General features: G+C 46.6%; 1 protein-coding gene across 7 annotated transcripts in view; it reads left to right on the forward strand.

Moving 5' to 3' along the window:
* ERI3 (ERI1 exoribonuclease family member 3) overlaps nucleotides 1-19360 on the forward strand; it is a 129663-nt gene that overhangs the window by 13762 nt on the left and 96541 nt on the right. For 4 of the 7 annotated variants that reach the window (XM_081220362.1, XM_081220360.1, XM_081220356.1 and 1 more), the window contains exon 3: nucleotides 1139-1416. The exons of 1 other annotated variant lie outside the window; for it this stretch is intronic. In XM_081220362.1, coding sequence (XP_081076488.1) covers nucleotides 1162-1416 — 255 coding nt within the window. In that variant the 5' untranslated portion in view covers nucleotides 1139-1161. The remainder of the gene's footprint in view (nucleotides 1-1138; nucleotides 1417-19360) is intronic. 2 more of the 7 variants (XM_081220357.1, XM_081220359.1) reach the window with 1 other exon arrangement.

The raw sequence follows: 19360 nt of genomic DNA on the forward strand, positions 1-19360 counted from the left end.
GAGGCAAGCTTTTGGCTCCGTCAGACTGGAGCTTCAGAAAGCTTAAACTATGGCCATTTCCGTATTGAGCAGCATGATTTCTTGTTTGACTTTGAGGATTAAAGTTGAGGGAATTTGAGTGTTGGGTATGAAATGGGAAAAACACAAAATTTCTGCTTTATTCCTGTTTCTTTTTTTTTTTTTATTTTAAGGAAGCTTGAGTTATTCGTGAGTAAAACTTAGGCTTTGATTTTTATATTTCGTTAGTCCTCTAAGGAGCAGACATGCTGCAAATTTAAAGGGAAAACTTGAAAAGTGATTTGGATTTTTTTTTTTTTTTGCACATGTACACTCAGAAAACTTTACTAGACTTTTAGCAATGCTCCCATTACCACCACATCTGGGTTTTCTCTTTTTCTTCCCTATTTAAAAAAAGTCCTGCCTCTAGTGGAGAGTTAGTCTAAAGGCAGCGGAGGAAGGCCCGAGGCTGTTGGCAGCTGTGCTCTGCAGGCTTCGTTCATTCCCCCAGGTGCCACTTACTGGCTGGGAGCTGGGGAATCACCAGAGTGTGGTGAGCAAGCTCCCTGTGATGGGTTCTGCTCCTTTCCCGCTGGGAGAAGGGAGGAGGGCATGTGGAGACATCAAGATGCAGACAGGAAAGCCAGGGACAATGGCTGGGAATGGAGCTGAGGAGAGAATCCTGGGCATTTCCTGCTGTCTCTCTGAGTCTACTTAGCTCCCAGGACTGATTGTGCAACCGGGGCACCCTGGGTTACTTTGGGAAACTTAGCTTTAATGTTAACTGTTGCCACCTGAGAAGTGACCACAGAATTTTTCTCTCTCTCTTTTGAACTTTAGAGCTCCACTTAAAGATCAAGGCCAGTGCTGCATCTTGTTTTGAGAATGGTCTGGGAGACTCAGAGCTGTCATAATGTTGTGGGGGCCAGTATTAAGGGTCTTGAACTTCAGTAACGAATACTGGGATTTAGAAAAGGGGCACAGAAACACTGGGGAGTGGTTCATGTTCTGTGAATATTCCTGAAGACTAGGTGGAACAGGGCCACGGTGGGGAGGGAGTAACCCAGACTCTCTGTTCTTTTTTTTTTTTTTTTCTTTTTCTTTCTTTCTTTTTTTTTCTTTTAAACTTTCCTCCCCTAAGTTTTAGATGCTTCTGGATGTTCAATGCTAGCACCTTTACAGACTGGAGCAGCTCGATTTTCTTCATATTTACTTTCAAGAGCAAGAAAAGTGCTGGGCTCCCACTTATTTTCTCCCTGTGGTGTTCCGGAGTTCTGCTCCATATCCACCAGAAAGCTGGCGGCCCACAACTTTGGCGCATCCATGGCGGCAATGATGTCCTTCCCTCCCCAGAGGTATCACTACTTTTTAGTGCTGGACTTTGAGGCCACGTGTGACAAGCCGCAGATTCATCCTCAGGTAACTGTTGCATCATTGCTTCAGCAAAGATGGGGTGGGCAAGGAGGGAGGGAGGATAGACTTGCTTTCTGGGACCCAGAGGAACTTTCTCATGTCTTCTTGGCTTTTAGCTACTCATCTGGAGTTCCTGCCTAAGAAGCAGGACTTGACTCAGGCATCCTAGGGTAAGGTAGACCTGAGAGGTCTTTGTAGAGAACTGGGCACACTGTTTCTCTCTGGTCTCAGCCTTTGGGAATCAAAATGTTTCCTTCTGTCCCATCCTTCCTCTCTCCTTTCCCTTCCCTCCTTCCTTCTCCTGCTACTGCTGCATGTTCTTTTAAGGAATACTGTGTTAGCCTCCAAAATGGCCCCCAACGATCCTTACGTCCTGATACTATCACCTTTGGTAGTTCCCCTCTCCTACAATGAATGAGAACTAGCCCTGTATAACCAACAGAGTATAGTGGAAGAGACACTGCATGACTTCTGAGGCTAAGTCATAAAAAGCATCACAGTCCATCTTGCTCTTTTGGATCAGTTGCTATGGAAGAAGCCAGCCACCATGCTTTGAGGACACTCAAGCAACCCTGGCGAGAGGCACATGTGTACCGGAACTAAGGCTCTTAGCTAAAAGCCAGTACCAACCTGCTGGTCATGTTTCTTGGCACTGTCTTGGAGGTGACTCTGCTACCTCCAGTCAAGCCTTCAGATAACTACAGCCCCAGTGGACATCAGACGTCAACCTCAGGAGAGACCCTGAGCCAGACTGACCAGCCGAGCCACTCCTGAATTCCTGGCTCATCAAAGCTATGGGAGATAATAAATGATTATTGATGTTTTAAGCCACTAAGTTTTGGGATGATTTGTTATGCAGCATTAGATAACCTGAACAACCATTTCTGGTCTGTTGGAAAGGAAAATTTCTTTGCTTGCATTTTTTTCTTAGTTACCAACTGTGTTTGGAGATCTTTTACCTTTTGAGGTATTGCTGCTAAGAAGCTTGGATTAGCAGCAGAGAGACACGTGTGCTAGGTGATATTGGATTGCTTGATGTTTGCTTTGGGGGCCTGATTGGGGGCCGATGTGGCAGTGAATTGTAGTGTGGGGGCCTTGGGTATGCCTGACTCTAGGACTGGAACTCTTCCCTGTAGGACTGGATTATCAGGTGGGTCATTTGGGAGTGTGTAGACATGTGGGTCTGGGAGTAGCTTTCAGTAGTAAGAGGAGGAGAAGAGGATTATAGCAGCAGGCACTTGGGAGACAGGGAGGTCCATTCAGAGGTAAACTGGGTTCATTTCTCATAATTGGCTTTTTTTCCCAGGGACGGGTTCTATCTTTAGGATGTTAGATTATTTTCCATAAAGCAGATAACACAACCCTTTTACCTTTCCGTTTCTCCTTGCCTGTTTGTTTCCTATTCTCAAAGTAGTGGTCTGCCTTTGGGGGAGGATTGGAATCAGGCCTGCTGAGGCTTGGGAAGACAGGCGCTGGATGAGGAGAGCTTCCTAGGGGAAGGAACTTCGCATGAAAGGGAAGACGGCTTGGGGGCAGCCTGAGCCACACTTTCTTTCTCAGCCTCTTGCTCCTACCTGTGCTGTAGGATTGTCTTCTCCACCTCCCCAAACAACTGGAGATTCTGTGGTGGGTGTACCTGGGTGGTGAGTGGGAGTTTTGGTTATGTAGATTCTCTTGGGTTGAGAATCAGGGGGCCATACCCCAATATGCCATGTTATTTACCTTGCTGGTGATTTCAGTTGCTGAGCAAGCCTTAGCAGGACCTGAGTCTAAAACCTAACACGTTGCTACTGCATAGGATTCATCCCTCTTCTGAAGCCTCATGATTGCTTGGCACTTTCTTGATGACATTTCCTGCTTTCTGCTTCCTGGCACATGCCTATGTATATTTGTTTCTGAACTTTTCAGTTAGATTATAAGCTGAGATAATTATGTAGCTCTGTTCTCTTGTCCTACAGAGGGTCCTACCAATGTTACTGAAGGTGAAACTTGATTCATGTCTCAGTTTGGTCTGTTAGTATCACCTTTCATCTCTCTTTCAAGGGCATTGTTCTTTTAATTTTTTGTTTTTTTTAATTTATCTATTGCAGTGCTGAAGATATAATGCAGTACAGATTTAAATCACTTGTATCACCAACTTCCTTCCTAGACTTAGGCACCAGGGCCTTTTAGACCTAGCCTGAGGTTGGGCTTCCTGCTTTTTACCAGGGTCTGAGCCTGATTAAAGTTTATCTCCAGAATCAATGAACCCTGATGATGCGATTCCAAGGGCACTTAAGGAATTGGCTGTCCTGGTTCATTATTAGCAAAGCATTAGCTGTTACTTTAGAGAACTCAGGAAGAAGCATTTGCTGTCTTGCTTATCTTTAAAAGGCAAATACGAATGATCTTGGAAATTATAGACCCGTTAGTTTACTGTGATTCCAAAGAAGATACTTGACCTGATCGTCAGATAATCAATCAGCAAACAGCTAGAAGAGCATAGGGTACTGAGTAATAACTTACATGGGTTTGTGAAGAAGAGCAAATCCTGTCAGATCAATCTAACTCCTTGCTGTGACATAGTGATGGATTTGAGTGGATCTAGGGCAAGTGATAAATGTAATGCATCTCTACTTCATTAAGCCTCTACAATGCTGTGATCAACAGGTAAGAAGGTGAGTTTGGGGCCAGACAGCTCTGTTGTTGAACTACTCACTGGACCACTCTCAGGAAAGGGATGGGCAGCTTAGAAGTGACTTGAGACTTATTGGCAGCTTAAAGCTCCCCCCGCCAACCCCACTTTCTTTAAAAAAAAAAAAAACCTTCCCTAAAGTTTGCATGTAGCAGGGTCCTGAAAGGATTCAGAGAAAGGTGGGAGGATGGATTGGAGAAGTAGTCCATCCCAGATAGGATAGTGTCCTTCCACTGAGGTCCTCATAGGTCAGGTTCTCATTATAGCCTCTGTATTGTTTAGATCTTTTGGTCAACAAGGGCAGTGGAGATATTGGAAAAGCTCAGGATAAGAGGAACAAAAATGAGGGAGCTCAGCTTGGTGCTCTGTGATGACCTAGATCCGGGGGGAAGGGTGGGGAGGGAGGTCCAAAAGGGAGGGAATATAGGTATACACATAGCTGATTCACTTCATTGTACAGTAGAAGCTAACACAACATTGTAAAGCAATTTTACTCCAATAAAAAATTTAAAAAGAGGAACAAAAATTATTAGAGGCACAAAAATAAGACTTAGAAAGAAGAGAAATTGAATATGGTTTTAGTGACTGATTTCTTGTCCAGACTTGGAAGGAGTTGTTCCAAGGAGTATGATAATAACTTGCTCTTCATTTTAATAAGGACAAAAAAAGAATATAAGTGGAAGCAGGAAAGATTGAGATTTGGGATGAGAATGAACTTCTAAAAGAGACAGTAAAAGGACTAGAATATGGTGTGCAGGTTAGATCAGCCCTGCCTAGCTCTCTCAGAACCTCCTGATGGCTGTCCACTTGACAGAGATACTTTGTGGACAAGGTCTGTGTGCCTCCTGGGGATGTGCTTGGACTGTGAATCAGAACCACCCCGGCTTCCCTGCTGCCTGGCTCCCAAGAGTTGAACACTTGAACACAGTGCACTTCTGATTCTTTTGGGAGTGTGTCATACTCCTCAGTTGCATAGGAGGCAGGAACAAGTTTTGGGCCAGGGCCTCTCTGGAGGCTCGGCATGGGGTTCATTTCTCTCATCTGTGTCTGGTATTCAGAAATCCCTGAGTCAGCTTGTTGGGACTATCCAAAAGGAATGCCACCATGCAAACTGACAGGTGCAAGCTCTGTTGTACTTGAGTAACAATATTGGTTGTAAACATGGTAAAACATCTGGTATTTCCCATTTGTCATAATTTTTGCTGTTTATTTTTGTACTCTGTTCAGCTCACTGAAACTGGAGTGGTTGGTTTGCCAGTAACAGGCTTTCACCTTTCTGGTATTTGCACTCATTTCGTTTTACACATTTTGATTCAGATTAACATGATAGGTATTGGTTGAATATGAGACTGTTTTTCATTTGAAAATATTTTTTCACTTAAATGTTAACTTAGGTGGATTAAAATGTTTTAGAGACTCAAAATTTGAGGAATACAGTTCCTTTCTTGCTTTAGGAATTGTTTCTTGATATGGAAGTAGGTTTTTATCTGGTTCGGAGAATTGTGGCTGCTTTGTCCTCGCCAGCAGGAGTTCATGTTGCTCATTTTGGTGTGGATGTGCATCGAACGCTGGTGGCTGTGACCCCGAAGCCCAGGGAGCAGCCTGAAAGCTTTGGTGGGAACTTTAATTGTGCAGCTTTAACCTGGGGGCAAGTTCTCTCACCACCTCAGTGTTCAGAAAAGACCAAAGCAAATGTAAGTGAGGAAAATGAGGTGTAGGCCACAGCATGCGGGGAGGAGGAAGTAACCTCAGCTGTCCAGATGGCCAGGGAGGGGCGGCCTGGCGCTCCTGTCTGGGAGCACATGTCCTGGCTGCCGCCTCCCCTCCCTCCCTGAGTTCGTCCATCAGACTCCATCAGGCTCCGAGGTACAGCCTTTTTCTCACTGCTCTGCAGCAGCCCCGGTGACTGTTTTCCTTCTCATCTGTATTTAAGTGCCCACAACTTTGGAGAAAAATGACCTTTGGGGTTGAGGTTTTCTAAGTGTTTGGTCTTTGTCCACAGGGGCTTTTTTTTTTTTTTTTAAGGAAACCTTGAAGAGACTCCATCTGCATTTTGAGTTAGAACTATGAGTAAAGGCGTTTCTTTTTTATAGAAAATTGTCCAGATGCCGGGTTATTTTGGGAGGGCAGGGTTGGGGGAGGGTTGATGGTGACAGGAGAAGGGATAAAATAGAAGAGAGGCATTTGGAGGATTTCAGTATGACTTGAAGCTGGCTCTTCATTATTAGTCTTTTGTGAGAGAGGCATTTTGGAAAACTTCACAGGAAATTGGTTAAGATCCCTACAAATCACACTATATTGATTCCCTTCTCCTCCCTTCAAGGCTGAGAGGCAGGAGCCCCCTACCCCCTACTGTCCCCCCACCTGATACACACACATTGCTCTTTGCTCCATATTTGGCTTCTACCCCTCTGCTCTTGGTTCCTGTACTTTGCAAGTGGATGGAAAGGCCATTCCCTAGAGAAAGAACTCACCCTTCCCTCCCCATTCACTTGTCCTGGTCCAGGTTCCTCCAAGGGGGAGGGGTCGGGTCAGGCTTTTTTTTTTTTTTTTTTTTTTGCGGTACGCGGGCCTCTCACTGTTGTGGCCTCTCCCGTTGCGGAGCACAGGCTCCGGACGCGCAGGCTCAGCGGCCATGGCTCACGGGCCCAGCCGCTCCGCGGCACGTGGGATCTTCCCGGACCGGGGCACGAACCCGGGTCCCCTGCATCGGCAGGCGGACTCCCAACCACTGCGCCACCAGGGGAGGCCCAGGGTCAGGCTTTTTAGCGGAGGACCCAGTTGTTGGGTGGTGGTCCGTCTGCCTGTGGTCAGTCAGCCCCGCCCCTTCTTCTGTACAGACAGGCGAAGGCGCTGACGCTATTCTTCTAAACTGGGAAATGAAATGCAAAACCGACGTTAATGTAACATTATGGTTGAGATTAAATGCACCAAAATCAGGAAATTCAAAGTTATGCTTCCCACAGCAACTATAACTCAGCCTCATCTGGCGTGTGTAGTATTTTGTGTTAGTGTGGATGGTGTTATATGTTAAGACATTAAAGTTAACACCATAAGCAGAGCACAAAATGCTTGAGGGGGCTGAGTTATGATGACTGTGTGAGCCGTAAGTGTTCTTGCATAGGCTCTCGACTCCTGGAATAATTTTTCCCCTGCCCATCAGACCAATTACTGCCTTTCTTACATCTGCTTTAACACATCTCTTCTTTCAGGGTCACTGTAAGTGAATTCCTCTATTGGTGGCAGGGATGGGTGGGCATGGGGCAGCCCACTAGGCCCTTTTGTCCTTTTTGTTGCTGCTTCCATAAATGTGGTGCCTCCCCCCCCCTTCCTGAGCCCCCCTCCATAGGCTTCAGTTTCCTGGTGGTCCCTCATAGGAATGGGCCTCCCCTGGCTCTCACTGTGCCTCCTGACTAGCGCTCCCTGAGTGGGACAAGCATTTGCCCCATTTGCCGTGTCCGGAACTTGACGCTGTTGTAACTTCATGTGAACGCCGAGCCGCCCTTCTTTATTTGGAGCAGACACAGCAATGTAAAAGTAAAGGAGACATCTCGGGGAGCGGAGCACTGGTGCACGGTGGTGCTGCCACGTGTGTTGGGCATAGCAGGGGTGCGATCGAAGTGGGTTTATTTGCTCTATTCAGTCTGCTTCTCTCCCTTCCCCAGGGTTTACACCTTTAAGCTGCCATAGTGTGTAGTTAGGCTATGGAGTTGCCTTGGGGTGGGACCAAGGAACTTTCCTTGGGGAGCGCTGGGTCACCGGTAACAGAGTCACCGAGTAACTTAGTGCAAATCAGAAGACATTTCCCCCAGCCTCTTATTATCCGGTGGCCTCTCCAGGGCTGTGACAGCTGTTGGAATGCAGATTTTGTTAGACACAGAGCTAAGGTTGGTGGTGGGGAAGAACTCTAAAGAATAGGGCCATTGATAAATGGTGAATGAAATTAGGGACTGTTAAACTAACAGTGACACTGAGCTGCCTTTTAAGGTTTTTGTAGGACATGACAAAACCAACCAGGTCAGTAAAGGAATGGGGAGGACTTCATGGTAGCCACCTTAGAGGCAACGAAAAGGCCTCCTTTTACTCTTTGGATGACAACTTCAAGCTCTATGTTAGATGCTGGGGCATAAAGACAAGAAATGATCCCTACCCTCAAGGAGCTCGTAGTCGAGGAGGGTAGACAGTCGCGTAACTGCTGTGAAGCAGCGTGATAAGTACCGTGGCCTGGGTGAGTACTCAGTACAGTGGGTGCATAGAGGAGGGGACTGGTCAGCCCTGCTCACGGGTGGGGGAGGGGTTGCACAGCTTCCTGTTAAGGGAAAGTCAGGAGGCCGAGAGGGCCAAGTGAGCTGGAGGGCTCTCAGAATTGCTGCAGCAGGAATGAAAGAAGGCACTCACAGAGTAAGCCAGGACCAACTGAATGAAGTCTGAAAAACCTGACCTGCATTGCGAGCTTGTTTGTGCGCGAACGTTGAAAATGAGGAAGAGGGAGAATGAAGACTTTGAACCCGGCAATTTTTGTGTGTGTGTCTTGCAGGATCTGAGTTCCCCGACCAGGGATCGAACCCAGGCCCACAGCAGTGAAAGCGCCAAATCCTAACCACTGGACCACCAGGGAATTCTCAGAACCCGGCAAATTATTTCACTGTTTGGCTAGTAGGATTGTCTATATCGGTGATATGGTATTTCTCACGTTCAAGCAGAACATCTTATTGGAATGCTGCAAGTGAGAGTACAGAGGCTACAAGAGGTTTAAGAGAATTTTAGCTAGTAACTTGTGGGCCAAAAGGGTGAGGATCAAGATAGAAATATGTGAGCTGAGGCCCGGAGGCGTTGTCAGGGAGCTGCCCCTGAAGGTAGCACTGGGCTGGGCTGCGAGGTCTCCAGGGAGAGAGGCAAGGGCTAGGGAATGACCTGACAGCCACTCAGCCCGCCAAGTACTGGCAGTTTGGATCTAGATCTGCCAGGCATCCCTTGGGAAGACCTCCTTCCCTAGATCAGGGAGGTTTATACCCTTCAAACAGATAAACGGCCTGCTGACTAACATTGAGAAACAGAAGGAAGGAGGGAAGGATTAATGAAGAGGCAGGAGAGCCTGGATGAGAAGAGATTTGCTACAGTGGAGGTGACCGGAGTGGGTGGGAGGTGGGGACGAGCTCTCCCTTGGAGCGGCAGCAACAGGTAACACAGCCACAGAAAGAAAACCAGTTAGGTCGGGAAGGGAGGAGGGGGAGTGCAATCCAGAGGAGCGTTTAGGGTTGGTCCATGGCTTCACTTCTGCCCCCATCCTGTTTTGTTTTTCCTCTCCCCTCTGTTGATTACATTTCTTACTTTGTAGACTGAAATCAGTTGTCTGACATGAGGAAACTGATATTAGGAGATGCTTCCTCCATCTCTATGTCTTGTTGGGAAAAAGGGTTCTGCATCATTTTGATTAAGATGTCATTGGAATGATTATTTTTTATTCCCTTATCCTGAGTGTTCACAATACTTAAAAAGCCCCCACAGTCATGCGTTTATGTGATGAGGTTTGAGCTCTAGCTGTGAAAACTGAGTTATTGCCTAAAAGCCTGAAACAAGAGTGTTCCCAGATTGACACTAGCCCCACAGGCTGGCAGGTCTGCAGCAGAAGGGTGAGCAGGCTAGGACAGGCAGAGAAGGTTTGTGTGTGTTGAGTGCTACCACAGGCAAAGCCCGATTAGGTGCTGGGAGAATCAGAAAGGAGGGAGGTACACTCTGGAGGGAAGGGAGAGTCAAACATCAGGGCAGCTCCTAAGCTGAAGTGAAGGTGCCTTGGAACGGGCTGCTGTTTAGGCCCTGCACCTGCCTGTAGCTGGCCAGTGGGAGATCTTGGTCTGTGTTAGCAAACATCTGTTGTATGGGCTCCACTTCTATTCCAGTGCTATGGTCTAGTCCTGGGGAGGCCCTCCCAGCTAAGGGCTGTTCTGAAGGCTAAATGCTGGCAGAGGCTCTCACTGGAAGATGCCGATGTTGCTGAAAGGGGAGGAAGTGCAGAGTCCACAGTAAGGTTGGGGGCAAAATTGGCGACCCAGAAAAGGAAGTGTGAATGTATTGTTGAGTGGAAGAGAGGAAACAGAAATAGATACCATAAGCCAGAGTTCACGGGAATGGAGGGAAAAGTGTTCAAGGGGTTAAACATGGGCAGAGGGAAATGGTTAGGAGGCATTACTTGTAAGTGGGTTAGGGGGTTGGACTAAGGTGGTGATGGTGGGGATGGAGAGGAGTTACGTGTTGTAGCCCTTAGATGTGCTGAGAAAGAAACAAGCTTGAGAACTGTGCTCTTAAGTAGCTCATAGCTTTTTTGGGTACTTGTGGGCTCTGGTAGTCAGTGGTGCTAAGAGGTTTGGTAAGGAGTGGAGAGCGGAACCTATGGTTGTCGTAAGTGGAGTGCTCTGTGCTGAAGGTCCATGTCGGGTACACCTGACATAGGTCAGCTTCTTAGTGGTGATGTAGGCCATTACTCCTCTAGGGTCTGTTTGATGGACTATTTGGCCATTGGCCTTTGAGAGGTAGGTAGTGATGGTTGGGTAGATAGGATGATAACTGGCTGAAAAGCTTGGAATCTTGCTCTCCACAAGTGTGATACAAACTGAGGGCCATGGTTTGAGATTGCGACGTCTGAAGTGGAGTCCAGGGACTCTGTATTGTTCACTGTCCACCCCCACCCCACCCCCAGCACTCGCAGATTTGAATGAAAGGCCAACTGCTCAGCTGAAAGGGATTGGTAGTTAGTTGGGGATGGAGGAGGCTGGGACTGATGAGTGGGAGGAAACATGCCATTTTGATAAGGTCTGCTTTCACTAGAGAGGTAACATGACTAGAGGGACGGTGCTAGGGGAAGGCCTTAAAGGAAGTTCCTGGCGATGGTGTGGAGTGTGGTGAGGCATCTCCAGCTTGGGGTCTCAGGATATCGTAGGAAGTGCTGTGATCCCGCTCTACATCCGTGGCCAGTGTTAGGCCTTTCTCAGGACCAGGGGCAGAAAAATAGCTCCTGGCTTATGTCTGTAATGAGAGGTCTTCCTAGGAGACCTAGGTATCCAATCCTGCTTTTTGGTTCATTTGTACAGAAGAAAGGTGTTTTTTTGGAGAGAATAGTATGATGAGTGCTCTGTTGGGTAGCTGATGCCCTGGGTCTTGACCGCATTCTTAAAGGGAGCAGGCATTGCCGTGGCAGGAAGACCTCTTGCTGGCTTCCTAACAGAGATGTGTCAACTTGCTCTACAAAGTTCTGGGATGTGAGATGCCAGCTTTTCCTCCCCTGGATCTTGGTGGCCAGGAGAATGAAATGTCTGATGGCAGGAGCTGGGAGTGGTTGGCAGATCTAAAGGGCTCACTCAAGGGGCTTGAAAGTGGGCCAAGCAAGGGTTTGTTCTGAGAGGAGAGCTGAGAACCTTGCGCTCTGGCGCTGATTCTCACTCGTCAGTCTCTCTGTGATAAGGATTTAGTCACACAGATGTTCTAGATTACACCTTTGCTATTCAGAGTGTGGTCCGAGAACCGACGGCATCCCCTGGGATTCATCCCTGGGAGCTTGTTAGAAATGCAGGGTATCAGGCCCTACTCCGGCGCTAAATAGAATGTGTAATTTGACAAGATCTTCAGGTAATTTGACGTCTGAGAAGCACTGCTCTACTCTAGACCAGTGGTTCTCAAACTTCAGCAAGTATCAGTATCTGCTGGAAGCCTTTTAAAACACACTGCTGTGCCCACCCTCAGGGTTTCTGATTCAGAAAGTCTGGGGTGGAGGCCAGGAGTCTGCGTTTCTCATAAGTTCCCAGGAGATGGGATGCTGCCCGTAAGGGACCATGCTTTAAACCACTGACCACCTTAGCTTTCTCGTCTATCAAATTGGGCAGTGATACCTGCCTCCCTTACAGAGATGTGGGTTCCGATGAGCCAGTGTGTGAGAGAAGTGTTCAGGCAGTGTGGGCAAGATGTCAGTCTTTGTTGCTCACTTACTGGTCAGTGATTTTGAAAATCTGCCGTCATGGCAGCACAATTGTTTCCCTTTCCTGGCTTCTAGCCGTCAGGTACACACAGAGAGCAGGGAATCTGTGAAGCACCCCAGGGGGATTCAGTCTTCTGTGAGGAGACCAGCAGCCCCTGGGGCTGTGGATGGGGGCTACTGAGCAAGGCTTCCTGAAGCCCAGCCAGCCTCTCTGGGCTCCTCTCCAGGTTGCCTGACCAGAACCCGCTGTCTGCCTGAGTGGGCCTGGTGTGTCTTGATCACCTGTTACTCACCCCCACCTCTTCACCCCCGGCTAGTGGATCTTCAGTGCGGTATTTGCACTGATTGGAAAAATGGTCTTTGTCAAACCAAGCCTCTGATTCATCTTGTGATCCTGAGCATGGTACATAACTTTCCCCACCCTGTTGGGTGATTAACTGAACAGGCTTTGGCTGTATGTGCCCTGGTCCCAGAATGTGGACTCTCAACCTCCAAAGTGAGGGGGAGCTCAGGTAGAGGCTGTTCTAATGAGAAGCAATATAGCAGAGTGGTTAGGAGCATGGACTCCTAACCACTGGACTGGACCCTCTGGATCTGAGTCTGGTCTCTACCACCTACTAGCAGTATGACTCGCCTTGAGCAAGTTACTGGTACTCTTTATGCCTCAGTTGCCTTATTGGCAAAATGGGATTAATAATAGTATCAATCTTATAGGACTGTTGGGAGGATAAAATGTAAGAGCTTAGAACAGTGCCTGGCATGTAATAGCTATATGTATCAGCTCTTGTTAGTAGAATTAATACTAGCATTATTTTGACTCATGGCCTTATGGTGAGCTTTTGGGATACAGCAGGTGGCTGGGAGGCAGGCCCTGCTTCTCTGGGGAGCATAAAGGGAGCCTGCAGGCCCTCTATCAGCATGTAGATGGGAACGCAGCACTATCCAAAGAGATTTTTTCCTTCCACTGGGATGGTAAGTTGGACTTCGCACCCTTCAACTTCCCTGCCCTCCTATAGTGCTGCCTCTGGGGAACCTCTCCTGCACAGAACCTGAGATTTGTTTAAATAAATTCCATGACAAATGTATGTAAACAGATAGCTACAAAGAAATCATTTGGTTGTTTGCTGCCCTGAAGGGTCAACTTCACAGAGGCCACTAATATCGGAAGTTATTTACAGTTGACTATCTAGAAGTGTTTGAACTGAGGCTGATTCAGAGTCAGGTGCGTGTAGAGGTAGACGCAGGCTCGTACACCCCTGGGTGAGGATGCAGTTTCTAAGACTTTTGGTCTCCTTCATTCATTGGTATTATATATTTTTTAAAAATTCAGATTTCAGTAAAAGTAAATTATAATTCACTCTGCACCCCCCCATAAAGAATAGCAGTGTCTATTTTCAGCCTCTTTTCTACATTTTAATTGCTCTGGGGTCTATGGGAATGGGTGAAGACGGACATGTAGGTGAAAAATCAGCCTTTTAAAGCTCCAATTTTTTACCCTTCCTTGTCCTGAAACTTTGAGCATCAGCTCTCATCTGTCAAAGTGTAAATCAGCAATTAAAACCCAAACAGCCAAATGCCAAAGATGACCCGAAGCACAAAGCAACTGACAAACAAGTCCGGACAAATCGACGGGTAATTTATAAGCTTTGCCCTAAAATCTAATTATTTGGCAATTCGAATTTGCAGCCAGCCAGGGCTCGGCAATAAATTTAACCCGCCATAAATTATTTAGGAGCAGACTGTGGTGTAAATCAAAACCACGAGTGTTTGTTTAAGAAATAAGCTCCTTGTGCATAAAATGTCTTTTTTTTTTTTTCCAAAGGAGAAACTGTTAAGCAAACCATGTTCCCTCCATTGCCCAGTGCAGCCCTCACTTCTCCCTCTCAACTTCCCCTCTTCCCTGTGGCCAAGAGCCTCTTTGATCCCTTGGAGAAAGGGCCTACATGGAACTTTTATTCAAAAATCATTGTCTGGATAAAACCCACGTTTTCACCAGGTACTGCTTTTTCTGCCTTGCCATGTGATGATGTTGCTTTTGGATTTTATCAAACCTTTCTCTGCAGGGGTGCACAGTTTTTGGACTAAAGAGTCAGTGGTTGTAGAGAAGGGATAGATTAGTTGTTGCCGTCTCTAAATTAAGGGAATGCCAGTTCCTAGGTTGAGAGCGGGGAGCCATGAAGAATGATCTGCCCATTTTAGACAGGACCGTAGAAACATCGGCTCAGGCAAAGAAGAATCTGTGCTTTGGAGAAAAGGTCTGTAAGAACGCTACACTGTTAAACCCTCTGGCCCATTGTCAAGAAATGCCTAACCCAAGTCCCTTCTGCTTAAAATCCTTTTGTTGTTGTTGTTGTATCTTTGAATATAATCTTATCACTGCAGACACTTTAGCTTAAGGGAGTCTGAATACACCGAAAGCGACCTACACATTTATTTCTTGATCGTGCGTGTGAAATTCATTTGAAATGCTCTTGCAGTTTTGTCCTCAGTTTATAAAGAGAATCACCGGGGTTCCTACTTAAGCAATTGTAGAAAGTAGCTGCATTTGAAATCTCTGCTCCAACAGAAACTTCTACTCACTTAAAAAGGTAAAAGAATATTTGCTTGGTGCTTCCTTTTAATCTCTCTGTCTTCCCATCCCTTTAAAAAAAAATTTGCAGCCAGCATTTTATTGATTGGGACAGCAGATACAATAGGTTTAGAACCATGGATACTTTGAAAAATCCAAGTTCCAAGGCTTTTGTGCTTAGTTGTCAAGTTGTGGCCACTTCCCATCAACCATCAGCAGACCAGCTTTTTGTGGTTATGGTGCTCTACCCTTGGACAACCTAGTAGTGCAGGTAGCGGTGGATGGTGTAGGGTGACCAAGCTATCCCAATTTTAGCAAATTCCTGCTCCAGGAAACTGTGGTCCCAGGCCAACAGAAAACTGGGAGGTTGGTGGTTTGTAGCAGTTGAGGGAGGATGGGAGACCACTTAGAGATGAGAGGTAGAAAGTAGAAAGTATCAATACTTTGGAGCGATGGATATCTGCATTTGAATTCTGGCTCTACCACCAACCATCACTTCACCTCTCTGGTCCTGTGGAGAACTCTGGGAAAACAGAGAATTTTCTGTTAGAGCCATGCGCTTGGCTTCTGTCTTGCTATTTATCAGCCCCTTCATGGGTTTACTCACCAAAAGCAGAGAATGAGGTCTGTGTGCTGGAACAGACCTGGGTGCTATAGAGATGCAAACTGAAGGCTCACAGTTCTGCCCTCTCTGAGCCCAGAGCTCAGCGCCATCTGTGTCCCTGCAGCCATAGTGGAGGCTTTTCAGTAGCAATCCTGCAGGACTTTCTGCCTGGATGGTCCACATTCATCGCTCTTGTAACGCGAGAACAGCCTTTCTTCCTGGGAGATAGGAGTCTGAGCTCCTTAAAGACAGCCTTTCAGACTAAAAGAATCAGATCCTTCTTGACCCTTCAGATTTTGAAAGCTGTTAGTCCTACTCTCTTTAAGTCTCATTTTCCCTATTTGGAGTCCCAACTCTGTCCTTTACTAGCAGTGTAACCTTGAGCAAGTGACAACTGCTTTTCGGGCCTTAGTTGTTCTGTAAAATAGGGATAATAGTGATTCCCATCTCATGAGTTGTTAGGTAGATTCAATGCGGTCATTCCTATTGAGCGTTTAGCAGAGTGTCTGCCACATAGTTAACAATAACTGGAAAGAATGAAACGATTCCATTTTGTGTGTGTCTCTGAGGGTCTTGGGGCCAGCTCCTCTCTACCCCTTGCCCAGACTCCGAGCACCTCAGACAGAGGAGCCACATCTCATTGTATTTGCCTCTGTGTCCACACCAAGCCCCTGCCTGGTAGATAGTAGGTGCTTAATAGTATTGGTTTATGAGCTGATGGTGATGACGATATGACTTATCTTCCAGGGTTAAAAAGGGTAAGATAAGAAAATACATTTGAAAGCACACTGTAATAAAAAGCATAACACTGGGTTTGTCGGTTCCACTAAGATGTTTATCAGGGCATTGTTCATCACTTGCTCACGTATCTTTTCTGCCCTCTAGTTCGTGTACTTCTCCAATGCAGACTACATCTTATCTCTGAATCCCACTCCAGCACCTGTCCAGTGTCCTACACAGAGTAGATGCTCAGGTAGTTTAATTGAATGCAAATGTCATACAAGAGTAAGGAATTGAGAAATTATTATTAGGGTTGGGAAAGAGGGCTGGTAAATACAGACCAGTTCTTCTTTCCTTCATGGTGCTACCTTTACACAAGCAGACACTCAAATGTTAAAAAAATGTTTAAAAAAACTTGTTCCCAGGGGAATGAGGAAATAGAAGGAGGGCAAAGGAGGAAGGGCAGAAATAACAGTTTCATGATCCGAGCACCTGCCCCTAGAAGCTGGCACTTAGGGCACATCTGCACAAGCTCTTGGGTGGAATTAATGTGATCAGCTTAGAGCTTTGGGGTTCCCGCCCTGATTCATTATCAGCTGAAAACTGTTGAAGTGTTTGGCATACCCAAGGTGTATTAGTTGCGGAGTTTTGTCAACTGGTACAGATTGGGGCTCCTCTCCTATGAATGGGCTGTTGGGGCCAGTGTTTTGAGGCTCTGGGCTTGTCTGTGCAATATGGGAAGGTTAGAAGTATCTAAGTGAGGTCCTTACTCTTCTGACTCCCCAAAGGGTCATCTGTCAAAAGTTCCTCTTTTGCATCCTCAGTGGCTCAAAAGAATATGCCAGTGTGTAAGGTCATTGTTACAACAGCTGATGGTGGTGCTGAGGAAGGGCCCCTGCAAAGTCATGTTCTGAGATGGGCCCTGTTCTTGGTCTTGGAGGGAAGGCTTGGCTGATGGGCATGCAACATTGGAGAGGTGTTCAGAACAGGTCCAATTTGCTGTGTTCTGGCCCCCGGGCATTTCAGGGGTCACTCCTCTTCACATGGAGCCGAGGCTGGCTTGTTCCCCCTCTCTGGGAGGATCAAACTTAGTGTGAGCATTTAGGTTGGCTCCATTTCCCCCGGGGTGAGGAAGCCAGCAGCAGGAAAGATTGAGCTGCAGCAGGGAAACCCAAAGGCCAAGTTTTAAGAGTATCTGTTGGGGATGCTGACTCGGTGTTGGTCAGAGTGGGAGCTGAAGCGCTTACTATTTTACAATAAATACTAATAAAATTCTAGATCTATAATAACATTTCAGATCTCTAAAACAAACCATGTGCTTGTAAAAAAGTGGAAAGAGATCAACTTTAAGCCATAAATTCTTGGTAATAGAGGGTTTTTTTTCTATTTATGTTTGATAGATATTTTTGTTTCCAGAGGAATGTCAACTCCTAATTTCATAATGTATCATGGGCTTAAGAAAATTGAATTTAATAAAAGCCAGAGATGAATGGCATCCTTAAAGGTCCCAACACTTGTCTTTATTAGCAGGACAAACTGCAGGTCTCCAAACACTGCTTCTCTCCAAATGAAAGTTTAAATGAAAAGTACAGTTGTGTCACAGGTTAAATTTCATTGTGGGCCCAGCTAACATTGTTAGCGCGGAGCTGGCTGTATTTGTTTCCTTAGACGCCAGGGCAGCCAAACTCACCAGGCTATGGAGGTCTTTCTGTTGGGGAAGTGTTTCTCCTACTTAGCGGCAGAGGAAGGATATATCAGAAATGAGCCTGACTCAGATGAGCCCCACCTCAGAGTTAGCACTTGGAAATCTTGGGTATCTGATTTCAAAACACACATTGGGGAACCAGTGTGTATTTTGTGTGTGTGTGTGCTTCAGTTCTGTTTTTCAGAGCCAAACTCTCCTCTCTGGCCTACTTCCTAGTGCAGTGGGAGGAGAGGCATCACCTAGTTTAAGCAGCAGCCTGGGCTTCCTCTCTGTTCCCTTCTGCCTCAGTCTTGCAGTCTTTCCACCCTTCCTATCTCTGGGGGCTCCTGTCAGCTTCCCCATCTTTGGGGGTACTCCGGGGAGACCAGTCAACCAGAACCTTTGAATTTCTCAGTCATGAAATCTGGCTGCCTTGATTTGTTCTTCAGTCCTGCTGTGATGTGTTGGATAAAGATGCTTTAAAAATGAGGCCAACAGAGCAGGTATGTTTGGTGGGGAGACGCCAGGCTGCCGTGGAATATCAGGGAGATGGGCTGTTTCTCCTTCTGTCTCCCCGCTCATCCATTTCCTGAGTGCAGTCGGGTGTCAACGGCTTCTGTGTTGCCTCTTCAGGCTGTCCCTGGAGAGAACCAATTTGCCTTGATTTTAGTGATACTGGAAAGGTCCGCAGCAGAACGGGGGACCTGGGGTAGGGATGCCGCTGGGGCTGACTGTGGTGGCCACTGAGTGGGCAAAGCCCCCCTCCTCTCTCTGCAGTGGAGGCCTTCTTCACATGCTAATTTTACTAGGAGGATTTTATTTTTATTTATTTATTTTTATTATTTCCTATTTGTCTCTTCCAGATGTTTTCAGGGCAGTTTTTTTGTGCTGTAAACTAATTCCATTCATGTTTTAAAAATTTATGAAAGCTCTAATAAAAATGTCAAAGTGGTAAAAATGTTAGCTTTTCCTCTGCTTTGATTAAATTTTGCAAACTGTTTTTGAATATTAAAAAGCACTCATTTTTTTTATTCTCTCTCCTGGCTTTCCCTCTTCTCTCCAGCATGTGCGTGCTCTCTCCAGCCCTCTCCCTCCTCTGGCGTGTTCCTCCCTTCCCAGGAGCGATGTATGAGGCGGGCTGCACAGCCAGCGTGCTGCAAGCCTGTTTGCACACCAGGACCTTGGTGCTGTGCATCTCTATTAAATAATGGAGACAAATTAATCTTAGAGACACCAAACAAATTGTCACTCCTCCTTCTCTTCCATTACGTTCCAGTGGACTGGGAAGGGCTGGCTAAGTGATTGGGTTGGTGGGGGGGCAGGGGGAGAAGCTGAGGGGTGGGCGTACTGCCTGAAAGAAAGGTGGGAGGGCACTAACTCTTATTACTCTTATTCAGTTTTCTCCTTCTCTTCAGTATCCCCTTTGACCCCTTTGGCTTTATTTATTATTTATCTTTTTTTTTTCCTTTTGTAAAAACTAATGAAACTCATCGGCTCTGTTTAAACTTCATATATGGAGGTCTGTACATTAGTCTGATGGCTGGTTATTTATGTGACTGGAGACCCAGGCCCATTCCAGGGCAGGGACCTGGGCAAGAGGAAGGGGGTCCTATTTTTAGGGGCTCGAGTGAACAGGCCTCTGCTAGAGAACCAGTTGGGGAAATCAGGGCAGATGTTCCCACTGTCTTCCCTCCCCTTTCCAGAGACAGTGGGAATGGTATATGTGTCGA

The sequence above is a fragment of the Mesoplodon bidens genome, assembly GCF_964165515.1.
Source record: "Mesoplodon bidens genome assembly, chromosome: 2".
In the NCBI taxonomy this organism is placed as follows: Eukaryota; Metazoa; Chordata; class Mammalia; order Artiodactyla; family Ziphiidae; genus Mesoplodon; species Mesoplodon bidens.